General features: G+C 38.3%; 1 protein-coding gene across 1 annotated transcript in view; it reads left to right on the top strand.

The window, feature by feature from the left end:
* The first annotated feature begins 779 nt into the window (after positions 1–779).
* unc5b (unc-5 netrin receptor B) overlaps positions 780–26,221 on the top strand; it is a 62,184-nt gene continuing 36,742 nt past the window's right edge. Inside the window, exon 1 of the mRNA XM_081350170.1 lies at positions 780–1,431. Coding sequence (XP_081206296.1) covers positions 1,344–1,431 — 88 coding nt within the window. The 5' untranslated portion in view covers positions 780–1,343. The remainder of the gene's footprint in view (positions 1,432–26,221) is intronic.

The raw sequence follows: 26,221 nt of genomic DNA, 5'->3' as shown, positions 1-26,221 counted from the left end.
GATCTGCATTACAATTACAGTTCAAAAGATTCCACTTCCTTTGGTAAGTGGATGGCCGTTTGAATAACCTGTTTAGATTTTAGGCCCTGATTACACAACCAAAACCAGAGAGCTCTGACTGCAGTGTTCTGAAGGGCAGCATTGTAGCAATGAAGCCAAATGGACACGCTGGACAAGATATTCAGCATCTGAAATGACTCAAAAGCACATATAAGATCTGTCGCCCTCTTGTGGTTTACTTGAAAACACTTTCATGAATGCACTGATTGAACCTGATTGAAAAATGCTGGGAGGCATGCATGACTGTGAATTGTAATTGTGTTACTAACACTATTACTGAATCTATCATTTATAGCCTACATTCTAACCATCCTTCATTATCAAACCACCCTTAATTAGCCTAATTATAATCATAGAAGATCAGAATTAGAGACGGGCAATTACATGGTAAAGGCCAAAACTGAATATCATGGCTATACACATAACTAAACCAATTTTATTTTGTTATGCTTAAAATATAGTACATTTTAACAACAACAATACCACTACTAGTACTGGCAAAATAATGCAGCTCACTTGATTAAGAAACAATGAATATGGCTAAATAATAAAATCATTGTAAGCTATCATTAAAATATAGGTGTGTGTGTGTGTGTGTGTGTGTGTGTGTGTGTGTGTGTGTGTGTGTGTGTGTGTGTGTGTGAAGGTTGATGATTGGCTGATGGGAGATGAGAGTCTGGAGGCTCGCGCTTCATACCCGCGTTCGTGTGTTTACACTCAGTAGCTACTCGAGACACAGACGAGCGGCAGCGTCAGGACTATGGCGCTCCACAGATAACAGCGGAGATCTCACAACTATGGCATTATATCCAACGCTTACGGACAACTTTATCTTCTCGTCCCAGCAGGAATAAAGCTGTCAAGTACTTTTGTTTTCGATTCGTTCGCGGAAGATTCGGTTGTTTTCAAAGTGTTCCAGAGAAAACGCGTTGAGTGGTTCAGTGGAGTTGTGAACGAGACGAACTTTACGCAGGTTGTTGGTTGCTATCTTGTTTTTTTTTTCTACGGACGAGGACTGCAGTGTGCTTAATTGAACATTTTGTTTAACTGTAATTCCAATTTTATCGCGTCCTTATTTGGGGGAAGTTCTGGAGCAGACTGCGAGTAGGTTTTATTGTAAACCACGGTGCAGTCTTTTTTTGTAAGTTTGTGAAGTTTGAGGAGGAACCCGCCTCCGCATTTCACACAGTTTGAAGTATCCTTCGCAAAGGATTCAGCGAGACTTCAGCCGACTGGAGCGAGAGCACCTGGGGGGAATTTGGCAGTAGCGTGACCGGGTGAAGATGCTCTCAGCGTGGATACACCGCGACCAGCCTCCCGCTCCCTTTCTCGGTTTAGTTGTACTCTGCGCAGCCTTTGTGATACATGCAGGTACGAGCATTTTTTACAGTTTAAGAAATTGTACTAAACACTTAATTATACATTCGGTCTTTAAACATACGGTAGCGCAGGAGTGCGTTTTCTAAGCAGGTATTCATTCGTACACACCCAAAACACAGATAAGTTTAGTGATAGTGAGGTCGTCAAGCAGGATTTGTATTTCCCAACATTTGTCGACTATCAAGTATAAGTGATGCCTTTTCATTTTCATTTATAGCCTATAATCAGATCATTCATGGGTAGTTTAAAATAAAGCTACATTGGCCTATTAGGCTACACTTTTTATTGCTTAAAAGCTGCTACAACCTTGCACGAGAGACTGAAGCATTAATAGAGGAATTATGGAGAAACATGCATTGAATAATTGCTTTTGTTGTTCCACATTACTAAATCTATCCATACATTATCTCTGAATTATAACAGGTGGCACTGTTCAGTTTAAATGTTAAAACCTGTGCAGTGGTCTATCTATTCATCCATCCATCTATCTATCTCTAGTAAGGCAGTGTGATGGGTAACTAAGAACCAGATGAAGGGATGTGACTGCTGCATGTGCACTCATCTCTCTCTGTCTCTCCCTTCAGAGAGGAATATTCTGTTGATCTCCTCTCTTTCTGCTTGCCATGCTGAGCTTCCAAGCTGCGGATAAAAAGCAGAACCCCTGGTGTTCATGGAGTAATTAAGGTTTAGCTCAATGCCTTCCTGGCTCCTGAAACACAGAAAAAAAATAAACCTTGTACAAAAAAGGAAACAACATCTGAGGGAAAGCAGAGATAGTGAGTTCTGAATTTAAGTGTGCTGCTTTAAAATCTGTCCCTCTCTTTTATTTTACTTTTCGGATTGATGTAGTTTAGGGTTACGTTTAGCACATGCTCTTGATTAAGTGGTTGTAGTCATTTCTCTGAAGATGCTTTTAAAGCTTAATTTTGTGGAGTAATAAATTGTCGAAAGTATCTTAATTTTGTTTTCAATTTAATATACAAGGCCTAAGATGCCCACTACTGCTTAATGAGTTTGTACAGAAGAATTTGGAGGAAACAAAGTTGATTTGGCAGCAATGATTGTGCAGCAAGCTCTATACATTCCTCTAAAAACTCAGTCTGAAAATGAATAATAAAAATAACCAAACCAGTTGCTGACATATTTGACAAGTTATGGATGTAATGCGTATATCATACAAAGGAGAAATATTCAGGAGTAGATCATGTTGTGATGTGTTATTGTTTCTGCATGAAGGCTAGCCTGCCTTCTGTCTGACCTTAGAAGTGACGGGAAGCAATGAAGCGTCAAAGAAATCTCTCTCCCTCTCTGCTCTCTGGCCACATATGTAATCAGATTGACATGGAATTGCACATTCAAAGTGTTTAGCTGATTGGTTTTCCAATGGGAGTTAGAAATTGGAAAGAAAAAGGACAGGTTGATTTAACTTAAGATGTGGAGACAGATGTGTACTGTAGTTTAAGTGTCCCTTCCCCTTAATGAACTAACCTACCTGTAGAAGAAAACATGCCTATTTCGCCCTGGGGGTTTTAATAGGGATGAAACCAGGGCTAGTTGTCTCATAGGGAAGAAGTCTAAAAATAACTATAAGAGTTTGAATTCGATCTGAAAAGCTGAAAACTGTTCTGAGGATATTTATTTGGGCAAGTTGTCACGCGTGTTTTTTAATATTATAGCCTATTTTTATAAAATCTATAGATACAAATTTTCATTGGTTTGATGTTTTTGCACATCAGCTTCTAGAGTTTTGTCGTTTTATGAATTTTATAATTGATTTCCTGTTAAAATTTAGCAATAATGTTGTGACACATAGTACTGTAGTGAGACAACATGTCCTTCTGGAATTGTGTTCCGTGATCTGCGTCTTATGTCCTAAAGAATAACAGTGTACATGTGCAGTTGCTTTTTTGTGTAATCAAGACATACAGAAAAGGACTAGATAAACCCACTCTGAGAAATATTCACAGTCATATAAAAGTGTGACAATTTGTCCCGGTCTCCCCTATACAGACAGTATGCGAGAAACTCATTGTGCATACATGAACCGTCTAGATTTTACAGAAGCCCGTCTCTCGTTGAGGAGATGCCAGCACATATTTCATATCATCCATAAAACATCAGAGTCAAGATGGATAACGTTTATCTTCTCTCTCATTCTGTCCATTCCTGTATTCTACCTTTCCCCCCTCCTGTCTGTCTGTATTGTGGATGTGCTGAGCTCAGATTTCCTGTATGGTACAGCTCTCTTAGTGTTGACATACACATTAATTACCCAGACTGCCAGGAACCCATTTCTGTCTCCTTTGCCCCATCAGCTTTTCTCCTCCCTGTTTGTGTGTGTGTGTGTGTGTGTGTGTGTGTATACATACAAGTGTGTTTGTTTGGCTGAACATCCCTGTATACACGCTTGAGCTGGATCGAGACTGGAGACGTGTGCTGTTGTGTAAGTAATGGAGTCGCACTGTCTAGATTTGCGTGCGCGTGTTTTGGGAGTTGGAGAAGATAACACACTCGAGACTGCTCTGAATTCAATAGGATTAAGTTTTTAGGCCCAGTGGCCAGCACTGCTGGTTGAAAAGTGGGCGGGAAAAGGTCAAGCTGAAGTGCCTAAGGTCAAGATGGAGGAGGGAGGTGTGCTCTTGCATGCCCTTCATGTTCAGAGAGCATAACATGTTGGATCCTCCCAGTCAAGGCTGCCGGAATTCTCCGCTGGTAGTCCAGGGCGTGTGGGGATAATTGGTTATATCTGAGAACAGGTCATCTGTGGTTGAGTTTGCTTGCTGTTTAATGTAAGATACACATAGCAAAATTCATTTTTCAATGCAAAATCTACAAAAGGCAGAAAGGAGAGAAAACTTAAGTAGGAAGAGAACCAGTAAGCCTTGTAATTAAGTTTAGAGGAAGGGAAATGCGAAGGAAAGAATGCATGGATTTGTGCGAGGTCTGGCAGAGATCTGAACCGCCAGTCTTGTGGTGTGCATTAGCTTTATGGCCACTGTGGGAGGCAGAGAGAGGGGTGAGGAGATCGCTGGTTTTCAACTCACCCCCCCATACTGTATTATTCATCACTGTAAAGTGGCCCTCTTTAATATTTTAAAGCAGTCTATGGTTGTGTCTGTGATCTGTTTATGATGCAATAGAATCCTGAAGTGGTATTGGACATGTGTTGTCTGTGCATGCAGGTGTGAGTGTGTCGGGACAGACACCTGTTGAGTTGTTAGTAGCACTTCATTATCGCCTGACTTGATTACATCCTGAACCGTCAGATGATTTTCAACGTATCTGTATCAGTCAGTATTTATTATTACTGTTTTATTACATTTTAACTATACACATGTACATAGAACAAAAAACAACAACAAAAAAGCTTCTCAGTATTTTACATTGATATTCAATACCACCTCTTTTCTTAGTCTTCTATTAACACATTTCCAACTCCACCACATTTTAAGAATGATCTGAATGGTCCCCAAACTCCATCAAAAACTGTATATTTATCCCTTAAAATATAAGTTATCTTTTCCATTGACGTATTTGTTACCATTCTTTCAGCCAACATCCTATACATGGTGTACAAATACTTTTCCAAATTTAAAGAAATGAGCCGTTTTGCTTGAAGAATACATATAATCATAAATATATACTCTTTCTTTTTTAACTTGATCTCCTTAGGATATTAAGGAAATAAAAAAGTAAAGGTGATAGTGGAATGTTAACATCAAGGATCTTCTCTCTCATTTCTTTCACACCTTTCCAAGAATTCTTGACTTCTTCGCACTCCCGTAATGATATAATCTTTAAACTCACTGCATCTTAAGTGTCAGGGACAATTTCATATTTTATATATAGCCTATATATATATATATATAATACACTGAAGACCAAGTAATAACCACTGAAAATTCAGCTTTGCCATTACACAGATAAAGTGCATTTTAAAATATATGAAAATAGAAAACTTTGTAATTATATTTCACAATTTTACATTTTTACTTTATTTTTTTTAATCATAATAGTGCAAATGTGTGGTGGTGTACATCAGTGCATCCATATTTTAAACTTCACAGAGCATTAAAAATGAGATGCTATTCACCAGCCAAACACTTCTATCTGATGCATACACCCTTTACTGTACAGATAAATGATAAGGACGTTTTCAGTCCCAGAACTCTCAAATACCTGATTTTTCTGTTGATTTTGTGTTTCTAGTATACATAATGACCCATGCGTTTATGTGGAAAAGTGTGTGTGAAGCATGAATATCAGACAGTTTCAGAAAGTGCAGCCGTATCTATCTAATGCTTAAGAATGGGAGAGATAGAGGTGAAGCCAGAGAAATATATCTTAGAGAGATGTATTGAGATAGATGGAGCCCAGGGATTGCCTTTTAAATAGACTTTATTAAAAAAAGAGAGTGAGATTGAAAAGTCAAGAGTCAGAAGCATTGGCATTCAAGCATCATTAAGTCCTTGGCACAGTCTGAGAGAAGAAGACTACGACGGGGCGAAAGGAGGATGAAGAGTGAGGGACAGCGACAGAAAGGAGCGTTTGATGAGCATATCGTTGAGTGGAGATGTTTTTATTAATGTTCTTATCGATGCCTGGAGCTCTCTGTATTAATGGTGGACATTTTTAATGCTTTGCCAATACTGTGCATGTACGCCGCCATAAATCTGGAACAATCAGGAGAGAGATAGTGTGGGAGAGGAAGGAAGAAGAGACAAGGTTAAAAAGATTTATTACACGGGTCTCTGTAATAGTTGATTCTTGGTCCGTTGTTGCATTCAGCAGTCATATATTTATGTATAATAATGACCATTTAATTGTGCATTTCACTGTTGATCATGCAACATACATACATACCATGCTACTTTCATATCTGCCACATCATTTTGCTGCATGTATTTTTATACCAGGATAGTTCAATGTAGTTAAAACTATTTTGGCAAACTATATATATATATATATATATACGTATATTAGTTCATAACGCCCAACTTCCTGCAATCCAATCAATTCCCGAGGATGAAATCAAGTCCTGCCCTACATTTTTCTTCAAGAAGCCGTTTCACTCGGATATACATCACTATAGGGAAGAAAAGACTATAGCAACTTCTGTTTCATGTCGGCTTCAAAATAGAGAAAAAATGTTTTTTAAATATTTTAGCTAACCAGTCGATGTAAAAAGCAACTCTGATTGCAGATTAATAGGCCGATTGTTTTCTACTTTATATTGGACTAGATCCTTTATTCTAATTTAGGTTAGATAACTAATTTCAACTCAAATCAATATTTAAATTAATATGTGTCTATTTATTTATTTATTTATTTGGGAAGTATTGTCTTGAAATTAAGCATTGTCTGATGGTCATTATCACAAAATAAACCTCTTCAGCTTCACATCAGGGTCCTGATCATCCTGTCTGGGTTTATTATGCAATAACGACCAGCTGATATTGCTAAATTCTTGTTGGACTTGCAGCAGCAGCAGAAACATTGACTTCAAGGGTACGTGAACTAGAGGAACAGAGAAGCCGTTCAGAGAAAGTTGAGGGGGAACGTTGTGTGTAAAGCGATGGGTGAATGATGGGAAAGCAAAGAAAGAGAATTTAATGAAGTCAAAGCGAGGAGTGGATAGTTGAATGAGAATACAAGAGAGGGAGGCTCTTCACCCCTCCCGGGTTTACGGCAGCTGGGTGGTGGTGGTGGGTCGGAGGGGCGGAGAGTGACGGGGTCCGTAGAAGAATGACTCGGTGGGGTGGCTTTGTGCCGGGGTTGAATAGAGAACTGAATGGGACTCTTTTCTGCCACCGTGTGTGGGGTTGTTTGTGGGGTGAAGGGCTAGAGGGAGGAGGGGTCGGTGTGCTCGCACCTCTTTTAGGCTGCGAAGGAGTGACTGACAGTGTATGCTTGTGTTTCCTGTCTTGGCTTTCCATTCATAGTCACACTTCTTATTCAGTTCTCACAAACAACGCCGCCAAGAGCGGACGTGTTTAAGTCGGAATTCGTGGGGCTTTGCTGTACATATGACCAAGCCTTCCATCTTTTTTTCTTGCTAACGCCAACATAATGGCTCCAATCTTCACTCTTCCTTTCTAGGAAACTCGGAATGCCTGAATATTTCACAATGAGCCAGACCTGCAGTCAATGCTCATGCCAAGCCAACAGTGTCTTTGGCGGAAAGCCTTTCCCCAGGCTGCTGTGTCTGGCAGGGTCCAGCAACTGCTGCATACAGTAGCTCCATTCCAAGCCCAACTGCATGACAGACATCTAGGAGCTCAGTTTGTCAAACAGTTTGCTTTGAGTTGTGCTGGCTTGAGAACCCAAACCCCTCATTTTGATTGATAGATGGATGTGACTTGTAAAGTTGGTCTTTTTTTTTTTTTTTGCTCTCTAATCATTTCTGAGTCTGACTGGCAAACGACTGCTTGCATCAGGATCTTGAAAGTAATATGTGAAAGTTAAAAGAGTTATTAAAATCAGGAGTGAAGGGCCTTCAGCTCAGACCCCCTGATGGTGCCTGTGGGGGTCTGGGTAGCATGTCGGATTCCTTTCGGCAGGGGTCTGGAAGCGGTGGTGCCAGGGCCACGTGAGTAGGTCTCCTGCGGTCCACCTGCCTTTGTGCTTCCTGCCTTGAAAGAGACTTTCTGAGGCCATGGAGATTTCCCTCATCTTCTTAGCCTTCAAAGGAAGTTCAACCCGGTCCATGCCTGAAGATTAGACCTCAGCCAATCTGTGGCTTATGCCCAGGTGTGACTATATAATTGTGTTTCTGTGTCTCACATAGAGGAGAGATGATAGTTTGCACTGATATAAAGGAATATTCCAGGTAAATGCAAGTCTGTAGAATGCTGTTGATTGTTGCTTGAAATAACTTTGACTTTTGACACCTTAAAAAAAGTGTCAAAATAGTGTATGGGGCAAGTGTAGAAAGGTTATCTATTCCTACAAATCTGGGATTTAATTAAAAACACACACAAACTCAAAATTCCTCACACAAAATAAAAGCCTTTCAGAAATACTCTAGAAATACTAATTTAATAGTTCATAAACAAAATCACAGATATATTCATCACTGAATCAACTGATATATTTAAAAAAATGAATACTGTATTATTGAAAGGTAATACATAAAGTGTTAAAAGTGTTTACATTGTACATTTTTTATTAATTCATTTGATTAGACAAACATTTATGAGAAAACATCCAGAAATACATAAAAAATGGAAATGGGAAAAATGTGATTTCATTTATATACATTTCTTCAGCCATCATCTCTTTTCAGTATTTAATTTTTTTTTTATTGTCAAACACCTTTCTCTTGTTCTTTTTACTAGTCCATTGAATCTCCGTTCCACTCCTGTTTGCGCACTCCCTCATGTGCTCTCATTCTTTCTGGCTCCTTTATTGTGATGGGGGTTAGTGGAGTTGCCTTTGAAAGGCGGTGTAGAGAATCCTATCTCTCGGAGTTTAACGCCTATTAAGACTTCCATCTGCCCCAGGGATAGAGGAATATGGGGATCTGAGGATCTCTAGGGGGTTTTTATTAGGGTTCTACCATGGTTTGCATGCTGCAGGGGACCTCTTGGGAGGGATGTGGCATGTCTTACCCGAGAACACACACATGCTTGCTCACCGGCTGGTTTTCAATGTCAAAGTGCTGGAACGAAACGTCCCCTGTGTGTGTGGCGTCCTGGTAAAGGCAGTCTGATGGTGTGTGACCAAAGAGTAATGTCCTCTTGTGGCGTCGCTTTAGTTTTCTTTGTGCCAGATGTAAAAGGCCACAAACAATGTGCTTTTGTAAAAGAGCAACTCTGACTCTGCTTGACCAGGAAATGGGAATGTTGTGTTTGACAATCAAGAAGTGTATAAATGTTAATATATAATATATATATATAATATATATATAGAGAGAGAGAGGTCTTCAAATAGAGTATCAGAGTAGCAGCAATGCAGTAAATGTTTTATGCACTGGAGTTTCTGCGTAGGATTTGACCTTTACACATGAGCCCAATTGACAGTCAATCTTTACTCATCCAAAGCAGGTCATGTCTAGTCCAAGAGGCCTGGTTCCACAGTCAACGCCCTTGGGATGAGTGTCGTGGATTTTGGCTGCACCCTGACAGCTGGGCTTGTTCTGGAACAGGCAGAATAGTGATGCTTAATCCTCATGGAGTGCGTGTTGTTGCCGCTTCCACACCCTCTGGCATGACTCCCAGACTGTGGTGCAGTTTTCCCACCAACCAGGTTCTGGTTCTGCTGCCGGTGCCCAGTCTTGAATGTTCAATGTGTTTCCACTGCATAAGAAGGTGAATCAGGATAAATAGGTTCTGTAATGCTCCTTAAACCTGCTTTTGAACTGGGTAAATATAGAGATTTTTCGAATAATCACAGTCTTCATTTGAATAGTCCCAATATCAATTGTGAATGTTTTGCAGTGTATGTTGAATTTAATGCAATATAAATACTGTATTTCTGTTGAGTTGTCCTAATGAGCTGCACATAAAAACAAACAAAAGTTTAATGACTTTCATGAACCCAATATTTTTATTTAATCAAAAACACAGTGCAACCAGTGTGTCCTGATTTCTGAAACACATTACTTACAAGTCGGTTCTTTTCATGAATAGTTAAAAAAGACAAATTACTGGTTTAAATGAGTCTAAAATACTGTATAATTTATTTCATTAGCAGAACAAAATAAGATAGATGAATATTATAAATGAAATATACCCAAATGAATTGGAATCGGAATCAAATCAGGAAAGCCAGATTACTTTAGATGTTAAAATGTTCACAAAACTCAAAAATCTTGTAAACAAAGACAACCAATGTAACAGCCAGTTACAGTATGTCATTGTTCAGCTCGCCCGTCAATTGAAATGTGGGCTCTGGTGCGAGAACCAGCACCATCTCGGTTTAAAAGAGGTGTGAGAGAGAGCAGAACCTGACAGGTTTTAGGTGATGGGATGATTGAGAGAGCACGGATTGGACAGTTCAGTGAAGCAGAGGGGATTCTAACTGGGATTCACAGCAAGTCCATGTTCATAAAGCCTGTCACACCTCACTTGTGCAAACCGAACATGCTTTGCTCTGTCTTTTGACACTTTACCTCAATCCCATCTAGATTGTCATCTTTGCGTGTATTGTTGGCGTAATATTTGGATATTCTGTGTGTACATGTATTTTTACTTATGCCCCATCTTCTGTGCCCCAAGCCTCTTACCTGCTGATGGACAGATGGACGGCACGGCCGACCTCACTCTCACCTTTCTGCTCACTCAGTTCTGCTCCACCTCTCTGCTCCGATTAGCAGATGAGTGGAGCACGGTGCAGCTACTTGCAGACCCAGTGCTTTACTGGGAGATTGTCACGGCCAACACTCTCCCAAACCCCTCCTGCCCATCCATCCATTCACAGTGAGCACTGTCCTTATGTCTGTAAATCACAGCAATGGGGTTGGCTAGCGCCCTATCACAGTGTGGCTCATGTTTACGAGGATTAAGGAAACAGATGGACGGCCATGCTGACTGGTGTGGCTTCATTAACTCTCCGCGCGCCCGTTCTAAACTCCGCCGCCCCTGCACATCTCGCTCCGGACTCCGCACAGAATTGAGCCAGACCTGAGGTCTGTGGGGAGGGGGAGCAGGATTGCACTCATGAAGGCTGTGAAGATGTTTATTGATCTGAAAGCTGAGATGTGGGCAGGGTGTTTCTTCTTGATTGATTAATGTTGAATTGAAGCGGTGGGACTTTCTTTAAAGAATGATTTTTGACATCATGTTGTCAGACCAGGGGTGAGAGAGAGTTTTTTTTCTCCTTACGGAGTTCTGTATGTGACTATAGCTCTACAGTGAGTGTTGGGGTTTGTATGGCTGTATGATATTAGATTTATTTATTTTTATTATAATATTTATATATTAATTGGTGATATTGGATATATATTGGCGAATATTACATATTTAATTTGTCTTGCTCATTAAGGTTAACTTTGCTATTATCTAACACTAATTATTTAATAACTCTGTTAAGTAATCTTTAGCAAATCTCAAAATGAATATGAATATTTGATGTTGTACATCATAATAGTGTGATGCCTAAACTTGCTTGTAGCTTTTAAAAACGATTGATTTACATTTTCAAGTTTAAAAACATAATTGATCTTTAATAAGTAGAGATGAATGTATATTAAAATTCAGGTCGAAATAAGCTGATAATTCAACCAGCAAGCACATCAATATTTTCATGTTATGTCACATAACCGATAAATGGAGAATTTAGCATGAACCATTCAATATCCAACTGCTAAAAAGCCAATAACAATAAAAAAAGACATTTGCTGTTTTGAAAATAAATTTTGTTTCTTGCACTGAAGATGACAGAATACATCCGTCTTTTGCTGCAGAATGAGAGAGAGCTGAAATTAGTTGGCCTTATTCTTTCTATAGCACCAAAATCACTCTGTCTGAATGCGTCTATCTGAACTATATGTCACACACAGCGCAGCTAAGCCTCACAACCTTTTGTGTGATGTGTAGCATTTTAACATTAAACAACTGAAAGTTGAATCTTAATAGCTGACTTGAGCTGGGACAGACAGACATCCAGCAGGCCGTGTGATAGAGAGGTTTGATAGAAGATGCTTTCGGAAGGACAGACCCACAGGGAGTCTTTGTGTGTATACTCCGGTCTGTCAGGAGAGATGTCAGAGCTGTACCCTACAGTATGCCACTCAGGAGTAGACAGGTGGAAGAAACAAACTGGCATGAAAGACTAACTTCTGTTCCAGGGTCAGAAAATACTTTTGGTGGAGGTCTTTGTTACCATCTGTCCATAACAGGGATTTAGGCACAACAAAGACTCTACAGGGATCTGTGAGGGTTAACTTATTCCCATGTACAGATTTTATACTTTGCGAAACAAATTTTATATATTTATATATCTATATTTATTTGTTCACTTACATATTCTTTTTTTGTGCTATTATTTACTTTATTTTATTCTTCTCTTTTTATTTACTTATTTATTTGTTCATTATAATAATTTTAGTTATTACTCTTACTTGTTTATTATATACTATTTATTATTTTTAATTATCTATTTATTATTATTTTGAGATGCCATCACTGTAACGTCAAGTCCCTCATAATCACTTCCAAATGCATGTTTGGTACTTTTAGTTTTAGTTCTAGAATGTTGAAAGTAAAATGGTGGAGAAAAGAAGGCATGTGTCTATCTCGCAGTCATTTGCTGCTTAAATCTTCATCACACAGGCTGTCAGTAGCAAATAACGATTATGTTGCTGTGTACACATCCTCGTTATTAAGTGCAAGAAAGCTTTTCTTTCATTTATTTAAATTACCAAGTGTATCTGACAGGGAAAAAAGCAAGTCTTTGTTAGTTGATGTGTCCACCCACGTCTCATACGCTTGCTTATAGCTGTGTTTGAGCATGTATTCATTTTTGAGCAGTGAGCATGTTTAGGTCGAGTGACAGTTATACAGTAGTGTGGACTGCATAAATCTGTCCTAAATGAGGCCTGGACACTTTAGCGCCACAATTTACACATCTGTCCTGAAGGCACAGACACATTGGAAATAATGACCCATAATCGACTGGAGACAGTCGGAGATAAAGAGAGAGAGAGAAACGGTGGGAACAAGGATAAACAGAACATATCGAAACAAACCCGTCCGTTCTCTGTTCCTCTTCCCTCAACGAGAGGGCCAATTACATGACTATGTCTTACCTGTCTTTCATCTAGTGAGGGGAGCGGTGTTGAAATGACGGTCCTCTCGCATGTAATTACACAGAGACGTCCTGGATAAGGGTGTCTGTCGCACCCCATGATAGAGATACAACCTTAAATACCTCAGAGGACATAAAAAGAGTCGTCTGACTCGTTTGATCAATCTGAACCCAGAGGCTGCTTCTCCTTTGAAGAGTCTGTGTGCATGATCCCATTTTCAATCTAGTTTTGGTGGTTTATTAGACACATTAGCACTAATTCTAAATTATTGTTATTGTTACCATTTCACTTACAGAATGTGTGATGTGTGAAATAGGCTTGTTGAAAATCAAGTTAAAGACTGGACAAAGGCACTCATAGAGACATAATTTATCAAATATACAATGACAATGATGTTTTATAGATCAGCAGTAGTATTCCAAAAATGTGAATTTCAAGTTTGATATGTACATGTAAAAAATATTATAACATTTAGGCTATTACTCAAAACTTCCTCCCTAAGAGGACAAGCTACTGAAACTACTTGGATTTCTAACAATAAAATATGATTTACATGTCAATGATGTATTCAGAAACGTAGCCCACCCAGTCACACTGAAGTTGTAATGTATGACAGATACTACTTTTGTCACTATACTGGAATTTCCAACTTCGATACGATACCTTGAAAAATATCGATATTCGATACCATTTTCGATACCATGGTGAAAACTGCCATATAATTAATTACAGATTAATGCTTGCAAGTAAAGTTAAGTTATTTTCTCTTTGTCTTTTGTTCTTTGATTAACATGACAGACAGCAGCAGGTTTATTAGGCTGCTGTCACTTTAAGAGCAATGGACGGACCCAATATACTGTTACACAACACGTGTTCTCTCAATGTTCCAAAACTGACTGCTTTTACCTGAATACTTGGCAAGACAGTCATTTTGACAACTTTGTATGTATTTGACTATTTAAGTGCAATAAGCCACGGAAAATAAGTAAATTTGGTACTCGCGAGCTGTTTGAGAGGCGGCTTTATGAGAGCAGCAATTTTAGAACAGTGGTGTAAGCGCTTTTGAATGAGTAAAATTATGCATAATACAGTTCAACCGGAGCGAATGAGACGAGTGAGTGAGAGGAGGCGGGTGTGTGTCATTTCACCATCAGAGAGAAGAGAGAGTGAGAATGTGCTCCTGATATCAGTGTATCGATAATGTGGAAAAGAAGTATTGAAACAGTTTCAGATATAAATATTTTTGCTTTGCACCTTTAAACTAAGTTGATTCGTAACTACGCATAAACTAAATGTTTACGGAAGCCTACAATCAGGAGTAACTGTTGAAATAAAACAGCAGATTGATCGAATTGCATCAATAAGCTCATGTTTTACCCAACATACTTCAATCCTTTAGACATATATTTATGACATTTACACTTGGTTACATTTTAAGTGAGAGAGAGCATTGTGAATAAATTTGTTAGTGGCTTTTTAGTGGCGTGTCCTACTACACGCTTCTGTGTATATCTATCCATGTAGTGCATGTCAAATAGAATCAGTCATAATAAATAAAATGTCATTTCTTATGTTTTTTGTGTCAATATTTATTTATTGATCCTTATTAATTTCAAATACAGTTTCGGAATGTTATTTACATATAAAAATATCTATGATGTCATTCGTGATTAAGTAGCATCATATTAAATGGAAACTTATTTTTTACCGTTGGATACATGAGGCAAAAGAAGTTAGAATGAAGGATGAACTGAAATTCACAGCATTTCAACACAACTTCTGTTCACATTTTTAAAAGCTGCTTTTGGGTCACTGAGGGTAAACATCACAATTTGTGACTACACATTACTTTACAGAGAGCCTACGACCTACTAGCTACGTTCTGTCTTAAGAACAAATGGTGCAACCAAAACAAAGTTACAAACTATCTAGTTATTACTAGGCCTGTAGTGTGTACTTTACGTTCCAATTTAAGAACTTATGAGAGGCGGGTGCAACCTTAGCAGTCCTTCCAAGAAGTATTAAAATGTACAATTTAGTTTAAAAAGAAATAGTTATGTCTTTGTATACTTTATTTAAGGTATACAGTATTATACCTAATATATTATATTATTATGACAGTATTTTCCAGACTAACTAGCCTATAAATTTAGTGATTTCATTGACCATAATAACGTCAGACTGCAGTCTTCTGAAAGATTTAAGAGGCTTTGATGTCATGTATGCTCAAATGGCATTTCACCACAATTTATCAAAAGGTCAGAAAACAAAGGCTTCAGAAAAAAATAAGATTTTTAACAAAAGACAGATAAATATATGAAACAGAGGAGCAGGTTGATTAATTTTGCAGCTATAGCAGATAAAACATCGTCATGCACATCTTAATGGCATTTTTATGTGCATGTGTGAAAAATCTTACTGGCAGTACAGATCAACATTTTTTTTATATACTCATAATGTTCCAAAACTAATTTAAAATAAGTTGAGCAATTAAAAAAAAAATAAATGTAGAAGTTATACAAGATTCAACTAATTTTTAAAGTATTAGTTCACTTTAAAAAAAACTTTTGCTGATAATTTACTCACCCCCATGTCATCCAAGATGTCCATGTCTTTCTTTCTTCAGTCGAAAAGAAATTAAGGTTTTTGATGAAAACATTTCTCCATATAATGGACTTCAATGGGCCCCAAACGGTTCAAGGTCCAAATGACAGTTTCAGTGCAGCTTCACAGGGCTTTAAACGATACCAGACGATGAATAAGGGTCTTATCTAGCGAAACGATCTGTCATTTAAAAAATAAAGTTTAAGTTTTATAAGCACAAATGCTCGCCTTGCTCTGTTCTGTGATGCGTTTGTGACGTCACGTAATACACAATTACGTTGAAAAGGTCACGCTTAGGGCTGTCACTTTACGTTCGAAAATCGATTGCACAATCGATCGGACCAACCAACGCAAGTTTCGAAAACGAAAATAGGGAATCGATTTTAACGGTCTTTTCTCGGAGCGCGTCCAGCTCGTCATGTTATGCCCGCAGCGAACGCGCGTCATTTGCAACTGCAGGCTCTGACAAACACGCATAACAGCAAATGATCCTTCTGCATAATGTGTCTCTTTTTACGACAAAACTGTGAATTTTCCCGGTATTCAGACAGTCTCATGCATTCAGATACAGATTCGGGCAACGGTCTACAATCGCCTACGTAGGCGAAATTTGTTTGGCATTTCTAATTGTAAACACAGCCATGTTGAAGAATGAGGTAATGTTTTTCATATGCTGCGTGCTATGGCAGTCCACTATGCTTATTGCTTTTCGAGAATGTTGCACTAGTCATTGTGCGCGAAACTTCACGCCAATAAATCATCAGAAATATTGCTTGTGCGCGTCAGGCGCGGCGCGCCCTCTTTACGTTCGTCCTAATGCCTGTTAGTTGTCCGTGGATTTGCCCATATATGGCGTTTTATTTTTCAATTTTCGATTTTACAATCGATTCAATGAACACTTATGTCTCAAAAATCGAACAGGATTTTTTCATAAAAGTGACAGCCCTAGTCACGCTTGAGGTAGGCGGAAGTACAAATGTGCGGAAGGAGGACCATATACATATATTCAAATGTCTTTGTGTCAGTTTATCGTTTAAAATGCCCATTTCGTGTGCGTATCCTGGGTGTTTTAATATTGAAAAGCCTAAAAGAACATTTTCGTCAGGACAGAAAAGCGTGACCTTTTCAACGTAATTGCGTATTACATGACGTCACGAACGCGCATCACAGAACAGAGCAGGCGAGCATTTGTGCTTATAAAACTTAAACTTTTTTATTTATTTTTTAAATGACAGATCGTTTCGCTAGATAAGACCCTTATTTATCGTCTGGTATCGTTTAAAGCCCTTTGAAGCTGCACTGAAACTGTCATTTGGACCTTGAACCGTTTGGGGCCCATTGAAGTCCATTATATGGAGAAATGTTTTCATCAAAAACCTTAATTTCTTTTCGACTGAAGAAAGAAAGACATGGACATCTTGGATGACATGGGGGTGAGTAAATTATCAGCAAAATTTTTTTTAAAAGTGAACTAATCCTTTAAAGGGTAACTAAATCCATGGTCAGAGCCTGACTCTACCCACTGGCAATATTTGAAAAATGCTAGAAAAGTGGGCAGACCCCAGCGGAGATAGAGGGGACGAACCGAGGGCGGGGCTGAGCGGGGGGCGTGCACCTGAGACCCACAGTGACGAATTAATTGACAGCTGCTGTCAGACTCTAAAATGGAGAGTGACTCACAGGGTCGCAAGACGGCATAAAGTACATGCATCTGATGAGTTTTATCGAGTTGATGTCAACAGCGTGCGCTCTCTGTAGGCATATTCATATTTTGCCACTATGTGGAAAAAAATCCAGCAAAATGCGCCAGCGCGTTTGTCGACCCCAGAGGATTAACTTTAGCCTAACCATAAATTGTGATTTTATATATATATATATATATATGATCACTCACATCAAGACGCCACTGCGGTGGTGGAGTCCATGCAGGAGGAGCAGCGTTTGGCACTGCGCCGCTTTTCAGCGCGAGCTGTGTGGAGAAGCACATTTCCACCTCTATTGCGCTGGAGAAGCAATCCTGCATAAAATTCAGGTTGCACACTTGAGCTCCACTGGCACCTAATTTCCAAGTCTGCTGGAAAGCTATGCAGTCCAGCAGTGCTTTTGCAACCAGCAACACTACACCTACATACCCTCCTGACCACTGTACTAAATACAGATAAATCTATGCTAACTTGAAGCTATCCTAACTGATGCAATACTATGCGTGGTAGCTCGTACCAAGGGAGGGCGTGGTGAGCTGGAACCTGCTTACATCACGTAGTACCGCAAACATCCAATAGGAAAATTCAACTGCAGTAGCCACCGTTCAACCTGAAGAGGGCAGCACTCAGACGTTTTTACACCATATATTGTAGAATTAAAACACTTTATACCCAAATGTCAAAAAAGTTACTCGAATCAATGAACAGCACTAATAAAGCCCCATTCTTAGAGATCATTAACTAAAAAAAGTTGGTTTAGGGTTTAGTTACCCTTTAAAGACAGTTTAATGTAATTTATTTTAAATGACTTAAAATCCATGTTGAGTGTACTTTAAAATGTAAGGCAAGTGTGGGTTCCCCTTTTTTGCTAACTTAAACACCATTCACACCAGGGTGCAGAGCAATCACTAGGGGACATGTTTCCCCTGATTTTAATTTCTATACTCATATATTTTTGGTTCCCCAAAGAACCACAGTTCTTAAAAGAAACATTTTTTTAATCCCATTTTAATAATCCAAAGAACCTTTTTCCGATATCAAAAACCTTTTGTGGAATGGAAAGGTTCTATGGATGTTAAAGTTTCTTCATGGACCATTAAAGCCAATAAAGAACCTTTATTTAAGAGTATATGTCCTTCCCATTCACTTTTTTGGGGGATAGCGATTCATTTTTAAATAGTTTCATATTTATTTATGATCTCTTTTCTATTCGTTTTCATTTCTCTATTCATTTAAATAGATTCATAATATCTTAAAGGGATACTTTACACAAAACTGTCATTTACCCACGCTTCTTTTGTTCCAGACCTGTGGAACAAAAAAGATATTAACAAAGAAGACTGTTTCAACTGTTTTTGTCCATTCCATTCATACATCTATTGTATGGACACTGAGACGTTTTTTAAAATGTCTTCTTTTGTGTCCCACATGAAAAAGAAAGTCGTACAGGTTTGGAACAATATGAGGGTGAGTAAATAATGACGGAATTTTCATTTTTGGATGAAATTCTCTCATTTACTCCTCCTGTAATCAGGTCTCTCCTGAAGCTCCAGGTTTTCACTGACTGTTTTGTTGGATCACAGCCCTGGTGAGAGCAGGTTTAGCTAACTGGTTCATACTCGGTCACTAGAGGATTTTCAGTCCTGGCTTTCAGATTTGCTTTGAGGCTGAAGAGAGAGAGCTGGATGGCCAAAGGGAATGGAGGGTGGGATAGAGGGGACTCACGGAAGAGAGAGAGGAATTGCAAAGGGATTAGTGTGGTTTTGATGAAATGGTGTTGTCCATCTCAAAAGACCTACACAGACTTATTATCAAATGGTGTCCGCAGGAGGGAGTTCAACCCCCCACCTAAGCTTTTTTTTTTTTTCGTGCTCACTTTCCCCCCCCTGTTTATTCAAAGGATTATGGATCCCTAATCTCTTTGAACCATAATTCAGATTAGATTCTGTATTATTTTTAGGGCTGGGCCTGTTCCCAACTCGCGCTCTTACCGACCATGTTACTCTAATAGAAAATTGATTAAAATGCTTGACCACTGACCAAAACAAGAACATGACATCAGAGTGATGATATAAACAGACTACATCATTTTACAGCACATGTATTCATCCCTTCACCAACGACGGTGACATACTGCAATTGATTTCTTCGTTGGCATGTTTGTGCTTTTGTTCGTGTGAACGTTTCGCCCACGGGGAGATCGAAGAGACTGAGATTGAGAGGGAACAGGCCAATGTTGAGAACATTACTTGATGAGCTCTGTCATTGTGTCATACATATTCCCCCTTTAACATATTTTCTCTGCTGATTATTTCTGCATACTTGGCCTGAACTGCCCTCTTTCTGTTTATGTACTGACTCAGGGGCAAAAAAACACACAAAGGATTACATAGCCTGACCGCTTGATGCATAATGTGCACAAAAATGCCATCCAAGTTCAAGTCTGATTGTTTAGCGCAATGCAACTTATGTAAGTGCGCAGACTGCAGACTGCTGGAAATGATGTTCAGTTAAGTTGATACAATGAGCAATTCTGAAGAAAATGAATCACTAGATTAGTAATTAGAGTTTTAAGGCATTTAGCAGCGAGCTAACTACGTCCATGAACAAACTGTATATTCTGAGAAATAAAGAGTGCTTTTTTCTTTTGATCTGATAGAAGTTCTGATCCCAGTACTATACAAACTTTTTTTTGTGGTGTGTTTTCTGTATAGCCAATTCTATAGCATTGCATGTTTGTCAGACAATCTCTTCATATCTAAATGAGTGATTCTTGACCAGAATAAGATAAAGGGTTCCAACGGTCATGAAAGAAGAATAGAAGAATTACTAAGAATGAGATTATATTTCATTGTTATAGTGTATTTAAATATATTTTAAAAAGGATCTAATATTTTTATTCTTTATCATTTTTTTTTATTTTTTCATTTTTTTTTTAGATAAAACATCCGATTTTTGTTTTTGAAAGAAGTCTCTTATGCATTTATTAAAAAATGCAGTAAAACAATTAAAAATAACTGTTTATTGTATTAATAAATATTTATGTATATATTAATTATATTTTTGGTGATTTAATCTATTCTAAAATAAGTTTTTTTAAATAATGTGTATATATATATTATGTTATATATGTGTATGCGCATGTCTGTGTGTGTGTGTGTGGATGTGTGTTTGTGTATATATACACACGTATGTATAAAATATATACTGTAAACAATTTTTTTTTACAATTTAAAGAGATCCCCCCCCACTCAAAATCAATCTGCAGATGAAAAAGAAATTGTTCAATATCAGTATTAATCAATATCTTTTTTTTTTTTTTTTTTGCTCAGAAAATATTTCTTATTATTATCAAGATTAATATATACAAATATTTTGGAAATATGTAGAAAATGTGATGTGATTTTTTTTTCAGGATTCTTCGATGAATTTACTAGTCTTTTGTAGCATAAATATGTTTACCAGATTCAATTAATTTAATGCATCCTTGCTGAATAGAATAATTAATTTCATTAAAAATTAAATTAATATTGCATGTCACTGACACCAAACAGATAGTAGTGTAAAATAATGCATAAAAATCTAGTTATGTATACCATTTCATTTTGGTGAGTACAATATTTTAAATGATTATTTTTTCAAATCCTTTTTCAGTAATCAATGATTACTAATCTCTAAAAATGTTATGGAAATTCATTGACCAAAAGGTGTGTTTGAAGCAGCAATAAGGACCAGCCCCACTGCAAGCCAAAATAATCTGTCTGTCTGAGATTAAGAATTGCATCACTTATTCAATGAATGTTTAGTACTGTGTCATTCAGGGGACTTGTGAAGCTGTACCTGGGCTCCTGGGCTGTTATGTAATTGCAGAGGCTCATCTTTAATACTGACATAGACACATACACACTCATCTGTCCTCTTCTACTTTCTCTAACATAGTCTCCTGAAAGATGGGCTTTGCTCTTAGTATCCTCTTGTTGCTTCACTGCTTGTTTGTCCCCCCCCCCTTGTTTAAGATGAATTATGAAACAAGAAGAGGAAGCAGAGAGCTGCTGCGAGTGAGCGTTGAGGTGTTCAGCCCCAGGCATAGAGAGATACACAGAGAGAAGGAGACTTTGTCTTCTCCTTTAGCTTACTAATGCATCAATTCCCACTGGACCCTGTTATACTCACCTAAGCTAAACAAATGAAAGCATGCACCAAACCTTATATTAGAATTGGTTTTATTGCTCATATGTGGGAGATTGAGGGGGTTGCTGTATGTTTACACTAGCTTCCTCTCAGCTGGGGCCCGACTCGGGCTGCAGTTTACATTTCATTATTCTTCTCTCCTCCAGGGACCGCCTGAGAGGATCTGCTGGGCTAGGCTAAACAGAGCACAATTAGATTATGAGCTGGAATATTTTAGGGCGCTGACAGGTAATTGGTCACCACTTCTTTTAATATTAGCTTCGCAATTTGAGCATATTGGTGATGTTATCCAATTTACTTGCACTTCTTCTGTGTGTTTTCATCCTATTTTTCTCTCGTCTAGTTCAGTTTGCTGATAGCAATCTCATGCAATGTCTGTCTGTTTATCATTCCTTTGCTCTCTCACACTCGCTCTCTTTTTTCTCACGTGATGTTTTCGAATTGCATTTCATGGTACAGTGAGATTAGAGCATGACTTGGAACGGCCTCGCTCATTTCAAACTTCTGGGATAGATTTTAAGTATGCATGAGTCTCAGTGAATGCGGACTCTCTTCAACCAGTCGTTGAATATTTTACTTCATAAAAGTTAACTAAGGACATTAATATACAACATGAAGTGCATGTCGAATGTCGTACAGAAGATAAAACATGCTTTAAATTGTGCACTAGGGAGAAATTTTGTTTTTCACTGTACATGCTGTACTTATTAAATATATAGAACTTAGGTGGGGTGATAAATTGCTCCATGTCAATGTAAGTGACTTATAGTTAGTTGCCTTGTAGCGGTGTTAAACTTTCTAGGCTAACATATAACCACTTAAAATACATTAAAAAGGTGTAATATTATTTAAGTACTTCATTGACTCTAAAAGAACTTCATTGCATTAAAAGCTGACTGATGTACTCCACGGTACATTAAATGGTCAAATGTGTTTATGTGCAGTGATAAAAATGAAAAGATTTTAATAGTATTTATACTTTTAATTCACCAGAATTGTGCTGTACTGTGGTTTTTGTATGAGCCCCCAGACATGTTTTTGTTAATTTGGTTTAGATTGTTTATTTCCCTGAAGATTTCATTCTTGTTAGTTGCTAAAAAGCTTTACCCCATTTTTTAAGGTATGTTTTAAAAGGGAAAGTGACATGTGAAGGCCAAGTATGGTAACCCATTCTCGGAATTTGTCTTCTGCATTTAACTCAACCAAGTTAGTGCACACACATTAGGAGCAGATTAGTGAGTTGTGAACACACACACACACACACACACACACACACACACACACTGCAACCGTGATACACACCCGGAGCAGTGGGCAGCCATTATGCTATGGCACCCAGGGAGCGATTAGGGGTTAGGTGCCTTTCTTAAAGGAGAACTCCGGTCAATTTTAACATTGAGCTCATTTTTTTGTACATTTGGAGTGCTGTCAATACAGAGAACAACGACAAAAATCGGTGTTGCCTACACCGTGTTATTCTATTTTTTAAATTTGCACCCTGTTGACTTCAATGGGGCAAGTATTAAACCTGCTTTTAGCCTCTTAACATCCTTGATGTGTCATTACAAGTGCACAGAAAATGTGAGTGATTCCTTCAGCGTGAACACGAGTGAATCTGACTGCAGTAGATGTGAAAGATATGTATAAAAATGTTATTTAAGCCAGCCCAAATACCTGTGTTTACATCCTGTTTTCGGTTGAAGTCCAAAGTAGTCGATTGCCGAGTTCACGCGCGTGATCATAGGTAACTAAACCTATGCGCGTGAACTCGGCAATCAACTACTTTGGACTTCAACCGAAAACAGGATGTAAACACAGGTATGTGCGCTGGCTTAAATAACATTTTTATTCATATCTTTCACATCTACTGCAGTCAGATTCACTCGTGTTCACGCTGAAGGAATCACTCACATTTTCTATGCACTTGTACTGACACATCAAGGATGTTAAGAGGCTAAAAGCAGGTTTAATTATTGCCCCATTGAAGTCAACAGGGTGCAAATTTTAAAAATAGAATAACTCGGTGTAGGCAACACCGATTTTTGTCGTTGTTCTCTGTATTGACAGCACTCCAAATGTACAAAAAAATGAGCTCAATGTTAAAATTGACCGGAGTTCTCCTTTAAGGGCACTGTCATTTCCTGCCGATACTGGAATTAAACCAGCAACCTTTGGGTTACCAGTCAGACTCGTTTACCATTATAGGCCACGACTGCCCTAATTTTGCACATTGCAAGTAATATATGTTTTATGTGTGACCATGTAAATGGAATTCATACTGATTAATAAAAAAGCAATGTACTATTGACATGCAGAGGACATTGGTAGCTAAGTGGTGAGGTTATTTTACAGGTTTGATCCCAGGCTGAGGTGACCTGTGATCTGGCAATTATTAAGAAAACACTATTACCATTTTGCCCTTTGAGCAGGACGCTTAACCTCAGGTTGCTCCAGGGAAACTGTCACGTCTGCTGAGTAACTATTCACCTCAAGTTAAATACCCTGAAGTATAAAGTCAGAAGACCTACCAATCTGTTAATCTTTTTCATCCTTTTAAACGTTTTATTTTCATGGTCTGGCTATTAATATATCAAGGAGCTGTTATTGAATATTAAAATGCTTGTTATTTTAGTTTTTCTTGTTCTTTGAATGTATTGTTTTGAGGGATTGTGGCAGTGATTCAGTGCAGTTAAATGATCCTGTTAATGCCGGCTTAGTTATTAATTGTTAAACATTTATGTGGCTACTTGTCTATTTAAGTCAATAATCAAAACTGTTACAGTATGTACAAACTAAATTCCATCAGGTCTGTTGGTCCGTTCTGCAGTCCACACTATCAGTACTGGTTAGATAATGTTTTAACTTGATTCTAACTTTCTGTGCTCCACACAGTACTGTTCAAAATTTTAATGGATGGTAATGTTTTTGAAGTAAGTCTTTTGTATTCCTTGTAATGGCAAAGCTGATTTGTCAGGATTCTTTGATGGATAGAAACTAAATAGCATTTAAGTGATATAAAAAGATTTTGTAACAGTGTAAATGTCTAACTGTCACTTTTGATCAATTTCATGCATCCTTGCTGAATAAAAGTATTTATTTCCTTAAAAAAAATTGCACTAACTCCTGGACAGTAGTGTAAATGATAATGGAACTATTATAGGGTCAGGCATGATTACTCTGAACACTTCATTTACCCGCATCCATCCATTTGTATCTTCATTGTAAAACTTTTATTGACCATTCTTACCTGTGCAATAACCTTCCATGTCTTTTCGGAGTTGTCCCATGGCCAAAGGTCCACTCAGGTCTTTTGTAGTTGTCCTGGGCATTGTTTCAGAAGCCTAAGTGTGAAGAGTCAGTTAATACAAGACCCCTGAGATATGTAACGCTCATATGACAGGCTTTTCTCCTAATAGCAAACAAGCACTTTCAAAAAACACACGCCCATTCCACTGAAATAGCAGGTTCATTGGCCCTAAAAGGTTCGAGAGCATCCCTCAGGGACACTTGGATATTATATTGGTTTGAGAGCGTGGGTGTGTGTGAGGATGTGTGTGCACACAGGTTGCGGTGCGTAGATGGAAATTATTGTGGACTCATATTGGTTTTTCTATTCTCTGGTGTGTGTGAATTCTACATTTTATGTAACTTGTTCACATGTTTGTTAGAGTGTCGACGTACTGCAGACTGCAGAGACCGTTATTTCACCTACAGTATGTTTTTTTCTAAAGCTTTTACTGAGAAAACAGTTTTTGGCTTGCATGTGATTTTGCTATGATTTCACAAAGCGATTATAGGCGCTCGTGGAAAGATAATCTATTATGATTGACTGCAATAATCTGGGCTTTCAGGAGGGTGGAGGTCTCTTTCAGTGAGGGGAAGGGTGGCATTGTTTTCTCCTCGGCTCCTGTAGACCACCCATACCATGACATCATCCGTTAGAGCCCCCATATGTTGCCTTTGCTCATGTTAATGACATTCGTAAGTGGATTTACCCACTCTCTCAGATTTTGGCTTTAGTAACGGTCACCGTGTTGCCGTGGAATCCGCACGGATTTGTCTGTAACGGCACACTCGTAGTTAAAGTGATTTGTCTAAAGCACCTCATGTCATTTGTCTCTGTCCTCTCGTCTAAGCTGGCTGGCCTGCTCTAATTGTGTATGGCTTTGTTTAAAGGGATAGTTCACCCAAACATTTCATTTACTCACCCAGTCACCCTCATGTTGTTCTAATCTAAACCACTCTGACTTTCTTCATGAATGAGGAATGGAGCTTTCAAGCTTCAAAAAGGGCACGAAAGCATCATAAAAGTCACTGAATTGTGCTTTAGACGCCATTCTTCTGAAGCCATTGTATAACTTTGCCTAAATTTAAGTCATCATTCACTGATTCACATCATACTGATGAGCTGTTACTGTAACTGATACTACTGGATAATTGATTCAGTGAGTCGAACAGATCAGTGCAATTCATGAACGATGAACGATTTTTTTTTTGCATACTAAAAAGATGACTTTCTTTCTGTGGAACAAAA

The sequence above is a fragment of the Scardinius erythrophthalmus genome (genome assembly GCF_964197995.2).
Source record: "Scardinius erythrophthalmus genome assembly, chromosome: 21".
Taxonomy (NCBI): Eukaryota; Metazoa; Chordata; class Actinopteri; order Cypriniformes; family Leuciscidae; genus Scardinius; species Scardinius erythrophthalmus.
Note: the sequence above shows the minus strand (reverse complement) of the source record. Positions and strands in the feature narration are given on the sequence as shown.